Below are 9,623 nucleotides of genomic sequence, written 5' to 3' on the forward strand. Positions count from 1 at the left end.
TTATCGACATCTAGTATTTGAGAAATTTAAATCATATGTTCTTTTCCGTAACTTTGATGACCTTGCACAACTAACTAGTTATCTTGATTATTGTCCTCTCATCTATGGTTGTGGTGGTTGAGTTCGCATGCTCGTCGGGCTCTCTTGGACCATTGATTACTCGTGAAGGTATTCACTACACCCATATACTCTGTTTTTTATCTAGGATTTTAAAAAAAAAATTTATTTTATTTTATCCATTTCGTAGTTTCTCTAGACTCCATTTGGTCTTCGACTTTGAGGACACCTTTCCGTCCTTTATATTCACTCATAGCATCTGTTCAGAGGGTGGCATTGGCACTCTACCCTTCTCATTTTATTTATGATGTTGGTTTGTGGCCACCCCAGTCCCTCCAGAAGCACCCACACTTGCTCGTTGGATCTGTCTCAGCTACAGGTGTGTTTTCAGATCATTTATTTTGCAACTTAGAAATGGTTCTTACTTGAGTCCAACATGTTGGAGTCCATGTCATAATTATAATTCATATTTGAATACATTTTCCTATGAGTGTGAGGTGAGAAACATTGCTTACAATTGACATTATGCATGCTGACCAGAATAGTGAAATTTACCATAAGGAAACTGATATTCAGTCCTTTATAAAATCATGCATGGAAGCTATTTTATGGTGATGAGAATTTCAGTTTGACTTTCGTAATTAAGTTGAGTCATGCTAGATTCAATAAGGAAAGATTAGATCAAATCTATTTTTTGGTTATAAAGTTCCTTTCTTTGGAGTTTATTGATTTTTTTTGGTACTTCTATGATGGATATATACATGTATACGTGAAGAGGCTGGTTTGGTTTTTATGTGGAAGCAATGATAATTTTATTCAGAAAAATATTCCAGTATGTTTTAATTTGAATTGGTAATATGTGGTTAAGAAAATATGTTGTTAAGGTAACACTAAAATAATATAGGACTGTTTAGACCATCCTTATCAAATCTCCGTAGTTTTTCTTAGAAGCTTGGACAACACTGCTTTGGTACATTTGACCACCTCTGACGCAACTTATTATTTGTGAGTGAACTGGACTTACTAGCAACATATCTTCTGATACTTAAGTTATAGATGCACTTTGGACATTCGATGTACATGACAAGTGTTAGTGTACATGATAGTTAAGGACACCAGTTAACAAATTTCTTACATTCTAGGTTCATTGATTGCTTCTTTGGCAGGTGCTTTTTAGGTTTGTTAATGAAGGACGTGAATCGATTCTCAAGACACTTTGGCATCACTCAGTTGCTGTGATGTGTTGCTCTTTGAAGGTATTATTTCGATTGTATAACTTCTCATTTTTATAACAAATTTCTGTTCTTTGTATTTGCAGAAGTCTAAATGTTCTTCATTTATGATTTTTTAGAAATAATCATTGCTGTGTAACATTTATTTATCTGTCAACCAGTTAAAACGTAATTCTTTCTTTACCTGCTGAGTTGTGTGATTGTGAATATCGAGGATGGGAACAATGTAAACATGTACAACAATATGTTCTAATAATTGACAAAGCTATAATATGCAAGTAGTGGCCACTAACAATTTATCTTATTTCAATTGAGTCATATTCCATTCTTCATGAAGGATTTCTACTTGGAAGAGTAAGCTCAAAGTATATGCATTTGACTTAAGATCTTGTTTGATTTGGACAGATAAATTAAGAGGATTAGGGTGTTTGGACCACAGGGTCACAAGTAATTTCACTATATGGGGGGAAAATTTTAGTTGAGACACAACTACAACTTAAGAACTTTCTCTTTGCTATCCTTCTACTATTTAAATTTCATAAATATCACACATTTGTGTGTGTGTGTGTGTGTGTGTGTGTGTGTGACATCTACATAAGTATCTTCTTTTGAATATTATAAATCTAATGTTAAATCATAATACATCTAGACTGAATTCCATGTTCCATTTGAAACTATGATTATTGTTACTTTCTTCCACCTTATCATTTTCTTTTTAAACTTGGTTTTGTACACATTTCTTTTAAAGGGTTAATAGTGAACAAAGAATTACTTGAAGCATGCAGGAAGACATTTTAACATATTAACAAGTGGCAGGATCTTGTTGAGATTGTTCTAGAACCTATTAACAAGTGGCAGGATGTTGGACCAGATCATTTTAACATATTGGATGCTTTTTATGCTGAGCCACAAAGATATGCATATACCTTCCAAAACTATGTTTTTGTTATAAGAGTTATGCAGGAAAGGGAGTCTTCTGGTGGAATTAAGCCTCTCAGATTGATGGAAATGAGTGTTTTCAGCGATAGGATGGTATGCATCCCTCTATGTATTAGTTTCTTTTTTAATAATGATGAAGTGTTTAATATTTTGAACTTTGGTGTGGCTTCATAAAGTTCCACATTTTGTCTTGATTGCAAGTTATAAAATTTCAGTAAAATGCAAATTTATTTGGTATTTGTGTTTTGATTTTGACCATGACTGAAACCGATTGACTAAAATGTTGCAATTCTCTCCTTCTCTCCATTTTGTTGATGCCATTCGGAGGGGGGGGGGAGAAGAAGAAGCTGTTATTAGAGTTTCAAGGCTGATACATTTATCTCATTACTTGGTTTTTTTTTTTCAAGAAAAAAGAAAAGAAGAAGATGTTATGAGAGTTTCAAGGCTGATACATTTATCTCATTACTTGATTTAAGGTCTTTGTGCGAGCTGTTTATGAAGCTAATTGGATGAATGAGATGGAGATCAGTATTTATGACTCGTGGTTTGATCCAGTTGTTTCTTGTTTACCTGGGCTTATTCCTAATGGTTTTATCTATCTTAGAGCAACCCCTGATACTTGCCACAAACGGATGTTGCTACGGAAGAGAGCAGAGGAAGGTGGAGTCTCCCTTGAGTATCTTCGCGACTTGCATGAAAAACATGAGAGTTGGCTTTTCCCTTTCCAGAGTGGAGATCATGGGGTAGTTTCTGTCAAGCTACCTCACCATATGGACTGCTCCTTACATCCTGATGTAAGGGACCGTGTATTCTATTTGGAGGGTGATCATATGCTTTTGAGCATTCAAAAGGTATTACTCATTATCATTTTACTTTATGTTTGGGAAAACATATAAAATGTTTTGCTTAACTTGGTTTGATTATGGACAGGTTCCTGCTTTGGTTCTGGACTGCGAACCAAACATTGATTTTGGCAAAGATATTGATGCAAAGCGAGAGTAAGTCTTACTGAATTTTACATTTTCTCATTTACATTGTTTAGGAGTGACCATTGGTTCAATGGTAAAACCTTAGCATGATGTCTTTCTGAGGTACTTTGTGAAATATATGATGTCTTTTCTCTTTTCATCTCCATTTGGCATTATCCATAGGGAGGACTTAAACTGAAGACCTAACCTTCACTCCATCGTGTTGAGTCTCATTGGCATGTACCAAGTGTTCTGTTCTAGCACTTCTACTATAGGATGGGTGTTGATAAGAGAAGAATACTGTAGGGTATTTTTGGTTCTGCCAATATGCATCCATCTCATTTTCAGATTGGATTCAACCAAAATATTATGTTCTTTTTGTTTGTGTTTGTATTCATGGATATAAATAGGATAGGTATATTAAATGGTTCTTTTATTAATGAAATGTTTTTATGTCCTCATTTATACTAGATGAACATCTTCATTCTTCCATTTTCATGGAAGACACTCTGACATGACAGCATGGTCCTGCCTTGTGAGTTCAATTAGTGATGTGAGTATCAATTTAAATGCTTGAAAGAGATCAACTGGTAGCACGGGACTTCCGGTTTGAAAACTAAGTTGAAAAATACACATTTTTCACATTTAAGCTTGAAAATAGGCCATCGGGGGCCAAAATAATGTAATAGTCATGAGAAGGACTGAGGAACACCTCAAACACCTCGGGAGAGATGAATGTAAGTTGCGGAAACTTACAGAACTAGCATGGGACTCCCGGTTTGAAAACTAACTCAAAAAATGCACTTTTTCCACACTTAAGATTGAAAATAGGCCATCGGGAGCCAAAATCGTGTAACAGTCACGAAAAGGCATGGGGAACACTTCCAACACCTCGGGAGTGACCAATGTAATTTGTGGAATCTTACGGAAGTAGCATGGGACTGCCGGTTTGAAAACTATGTAAAAAAATACACTTTTCTAACATTTGAGCTTGAAAATAGGCCATCGGGGGCCAAAATCGTGCAACAGGCACAAGACGGCTCAGAAAACACCTCAAACACCTCGGGAGGGACCAATGTGAATTGTGGAAACTAACGAAATTAGCACGGGACTCCCGATTTGAAAACTAAGTCCAAAAATGCACTTTTTTACACTTAAGCTTGAAAATAGGTCTTCGGGGGCCAAAATCGTGCAATAGCCATGAGACGGCTCGGGAAACACCTCAAACACCTCGGGATGGACCAATGTGAGTTGTGGAAACTAATGAAACTAGCACGGGACTCCCGATTTGAAAACTAAGTCCAAAAATGTACTTTTCCACACTTAAGCTTGAAAATAGGCCTTCAGGAGCCAAAATCGTGCAACAGCCACGAGACGGCCCAGGAAGCACCTCAAACACCTCGGGACGGACCAATGTGAGTTGTGGAAACTTACCGAACTAGCACGGGACTCCCGCTTTGAAAACTAAGTCAAAAAATGCACTTTTCCACACTTAAGCTTGAAAATAGGCCTTCGGGGGCCAAAATCGTGCAACAGCCATGAGATGGCCCGGGAAACACCTCAAACACCTCGGGACGGACTAATGTGAGTTGTGGAAACTTACGGAACTAGCACGGGACTCCCGGTTTGAAAACTAAGTCCAAAAATGCACTTTTCCACACTAAAGCTTGAAAATAGGCCTTCGGGGGCCAAAATCATGCAACAGCCACGAGACGGCCCGGGAAACACCTCAAACACCTCGGGACGGACCAATGTGTATTGTGGAAACTTACAAAACTAGCACGGGACTCCCGGTTTGAAAACTAAGTCCAAAAATGCACTCTTCCACACTTAAGCTTGAAAATAGGCCTTCGGGGGCCAAAATCGTGCAACAGCCATGAGACGGCCTGGGAAACACCTCAAACACCTCGGGAGGGACCGATGTGAGTTATGAAAACTAACGAAACTAGCACGGGACTCCCGGTTTGAAAACTAAGTCTTAAAATGCACTTTTTTACACTTAAGCTTGAAAATAGGTCTTCGGGGGCCAAAATTGTGCAACAACAATGAGAGGGCCCGGGAAACACTTCAAACACCTCGGGATGGACCAATGTGAGTTGTGGAAACTTACGGAACTAGCACGGGACTCCCGATTTGAAAACTAAGTCCAAAAATGCATTTTTCCACACTTAAGCTTGAAAATAGGCTTTCGGGAGCCAAAATCGTGCAACAACCATGAGACGGCCGGGAAAAAACCTCAAACACCTCGGGACGGACCAATGTGAGTTGTGGAAACTTACGGAACTAGCACGGGACTCCCGATTTGAAAACTAAGTCCAAAAATGCACTCTTCCACACTTAAGCTTGAAAATAGGCTTTCGGGGGCCAAAATCGTGCAACAGCCACGAGACGGCCCGGGAAACACCTCAAACACCTCGGGACGGACCAAGGTGTGTTGTGGAAACTTACGGAACTAGCATAGGACTCCCCGTTTGAAAACTAAGTCCAAAAATGCACTCTTCCACACTTAAGCTTGAAAATAGGCCTTCGGGGGCCAAAATCGTGCAACAGCCACGAGACGGCCTGGGAAACACCTCAAACACCTCAGGATGGACCAAGGTGTGTTGTGGAAACTTATGGAACTAGCACAGGACTCCCCGTTTGAAAACTAAGTCCAAAAATGCACTTTTCCACACTTAAGCTTGAAAATAGGCCTTCGGGGGCCAAACTCGTGCAACAGCCATGAGACGGCCCGGGGAACACCTCAAACACCTCGGGAGGGACCAATTTGAGTTGTGGAATCTAACAGAACTAGCACGGGACTCCTGGTTTGAAAACTAAGTCCAAAAATGCACTTTTTTACACTTAAGCTTGAAAATAGGTCTTCGGGGGCCAAAATCGTGCGACAGCCACGAGACGGCCCGGGAAACACCTCAAACACCTCGGGATGGACCAATGTGAGTTATGAAAACTTACGGAACTAGCACGAGACTCCCGGTTTGAAGACTATGTCCAAAAATGCATGTTAAATTGTATATGTTATGGATAAGATAATAATTGTCTAACTGACATTTTTTTTTTTTTTGTTTCATTTTTTTGCAGATTCGAGATTTGATATGGACGTGTTTGGTAATTTGGGGGGTTGATGGTAGCTCATTTTGTGTTTTTGTTCATATTACCTTACATGTATTTTGGTTGTGTTGTAAATTTTATATTTTTGTTAGTATTACGGGGCATGTTTGGTAATCCGCCATTGATATTTTATTTTTGTTGATATTAGTAGACATGTTTTTTGTTGGATATTAGAAGATGTATTTGGTAGTCTACATACGGTTGATATTATATTTTTGAGGATATTAGGAGACATGTTTATAATCCGCATGCAGTTCATATTGTATTTTTGTGGATAGTGCTAAAATTCGATTGTGATGTTTATGAAAATGAACAGATTTTTGTATTGATTTGTAATAGATATTTTATTGAACAGGTTATTGAAATGCGCAGGGACTTGTTACTGAAAAGAAAAAATTTCGGAAGAAAATAGTACTCCCATTTTCAAAATTTTTAATTTTTATTATTGACGAAATAAAAAAATGTCGCTATTAGTTTTCAAAAAACATGACGAATAATTTTGTCACTAATGATATAGTACGAAACAAATAATTTCGTCACATTTGTTGAATATTTCGTCGCTAAATTGAAATATTTGGTGACAATTTTTTTTGTCATTGAATAATTTTCTTTTTTGCTCATTTTAGTGACGAATTTTTTTGTCACCTTAATGCATATCATTGGTGAGGAAAACTTTCGTCACTAAAATATATTTGGTGACGAAATATTTCGTCACAAAAAACAATTAAATAAAATATTATTTAGTTTTGGTGACGAAATTGGTGTTTTAAAGGACGAAAAATTCAACATTTGGAGACGAAACATTTCGTCGCCAAAAATGAAAAATAGGTGACGAAACTGTTTTTCGTCACCAGGTACTTTTTGTGACGACGTATAGACCACGAACGTAGTGACAAATTTTTTTCGTCACAGATCACTTTAGTGACAAAATTTTGATGTTTGGAGACAAAATCAGTCTGTCACCAAAGGCCTTTTTTGTTGTAGTGATATATAGTTGTACTTCATGCGTTTGGAGAATAATAAAATGGGAACATGAAGCTTAGCCAGAGCTTACGTGATTTAGAGATTAACAAATAACTTGCATTTTGTTTGTTAGGGTGGAAAACATTTTTTACATGTGGTACAATGGAAAATGACAGTGAGTGAAGAACACTTTTCGGTGCTTGGTGCTTGGTTTATCTTATGTAGTCAAATGATAGCGAAAAATGAGAATATGGGTTTATTTCATGTCTGATTATCTTACACATTCAATTTTTTATATACGTCCTAAATTTTCTGCTTCAGGCATTGGTTTAGTGACCAATTTTTAAAGTTCTTGTAGTTAGACAAGGTACTTTCAGGTTTTTCCATGGTCTATAAAGGTTGTTGCTAAAGAAGTAAAATATGCTTTATTTGCTGAATTCTTTTGCAGCTAGGAGGCAGGGGTAATGATTTTCAGTGATTGGTTTTTTGGGAGCTTAGGTTAAATTGGCTTGGGTTTGGGTTAATTTTCATGATATAGGAATTTTTTCCCATTTGTTCATCTTGGGTAATGCTTCCTTTTAAAAAAAATACATCTTGTAGTCAAACTATTAGAAACAAATGTATTTGAGCCAAGCCGGGCTAAGCCTCACAAATAGTAAGCTTATTCATATGCTTCTAGCGGCTTTTGAATTAATTTGTTTTTTTATTTTTCAAGTCAGAAATTGCTTGGAGAGATACAAAATATGGTCAAAGAATTCAAGAACTTTGTGTTTCAAGTTTTTTCATTTTTTAATATATGTAATTACAGTTATAAACTTTTTATTAATTCTTTTTTGTATACTTTTGAACATTCAACTTTCATTTATAAAATATATGACGTTATTTCATTCAATATGTGGTTGTGATTCAAAAGATAGTATATAGTGTGCATTATATTCTTAAAATGTGTGTACAAAAATAATATTGATTATAAGTCAAATATGTCGAATTTTTTTTTTTATCACACGCATTAACTGTGATGAGAAATGCATATAAAGTGTGATCATATTTTATTATTAATTGCTGATTTTATTAGATATTGATCACACTTAAAATTTGTGATCTAAATATTTATTATCACATATTTTAGTAGTTATTAATCACACTTAAAATATGTGATTTAAATATTTATTATCACACTCAAAACATGTGATGAAATCATTTTTTAGTGACACTTAAAAGGTGTGTTAAAAATGATTTTTTAATCACACTCTCAATTATCACATTTTAATAAAACTTAAAAAGTGTGATTAAATAACATACATCACATAAAAAAAAGTGATCTATTTATGATTTTGTAGTCGTTACATCAAATGAAAATACTATTTTTGAGTTGATGAACAAAAAAAAAAAAAAAATTGAAACTTGAAACCTATGGGTGTTTGATTTTTGGCCTCATAACCAAATAGATCTTCTTGCTGAGATCTAGGGAACTTAGCAGTAAAGCACACGGAAGAATAGATTAAGCCAAACATCTGCATATAAGAAGATAATAAAAGTAAATCACTCATAAAGAAAAGTGTACTTTAGATATATTAGGGTGCTTTATTTTTATAGCTAATAGTGCCCTCATCTTCTAGAAATCTTACTTCGTGGGACTTTATCATTTATAAGGATAACATTCATCTAGGACTTTTATCATTTATAAGGATAACATTCATCTAGGACTCCCCCTATTCAAATTAGAATGAACTCCCTCAAGAGTGTCATCTCTATCCAAACAAAAAACTTCAAATCATCTAGGACTCTTGTCCTCCATCCAGATATCTCGGATTCCGATATGATAGCATCATATCTCGACATCTCAGTCCATCCACGTGGCACCTCGGCTACTACCTCAACCACGTGGACAATGCTAAAAGTTGACATATATGAATGTTTTTGTTCTCGTTTAATCACTACTTTGTTAAAAGTAAAGAAAAGCTGAGGGTATGTTTTTTTTTTTTTTTTTTTTTTTTTTTTTTTTTTTTTTATCTTGCTAATCAAATTGTTTTTCAAAAGGTCGAATCAGTATAGATAGTGTTTGGAGTCGTGGTGATTGTGAGGTATGATGAGTGTTTGGTGTGTAAAATTGTTTATTGTTTTTGGTAAGTGATCTATAGTTTGGGATGTTGAACCATAGAGTTTTATACCCATATTGAATGACTATAAAAGTCTGATTGGAATCACATTTGACCGGCGTAATTTCGAATCGAAATTTGGGTAAATTCCTTGGGAATGAATAGGCTTTCCTACCAAAGTTGTGAAAGTATATGTGTTATGTGTTATGTTCTAAACTGGTATTATTGAGAAATTTGGCTATAAATCTCATTTA

The 9,623-nt window shown here is 35.8% G+C and overlaps 1 protein-coding gene across 1 annotated transcript; it reads left to right on the forward strand.

Moving 5' to 3' along the window:
• Positions 1–914: 914 nt before the first annotated feature.
• LOC145823633 (uncharacterized) lies at positions 915–3,230 on the forward strand. The gene is made up of 5 exons (XM_082923118.1): positions 915–941; positions 1,224–1,313; positions 2,100–2,321; positions 2,705–3,079; positions 3,159–3,230. The coding sequence occupies exons 1-5, from the start codon at positions 915–917 to the stop codon at positions 3,228–3,230; spliced, it is 786 nt and encodes a 261-aa protein (XP_082779244.1).
• Positions 3,231–9,623: the final 6,393 nt, after the last annotated feature.

This window comes from Camellia sinensis, chromosome 4 (genome assembly GCF_055761805.1).
Source record: "Camellia sinensis isolate YWXY chromosome 4, ASM5576180v1, whole genome shotgun sequence".
NCBI classification, from domain to species: Eukaryota; Viridiplantae; Streptophyta; class Magnoliopsida; order Ericales; family Theaceae; genus Camellia; species Camellia sinensis.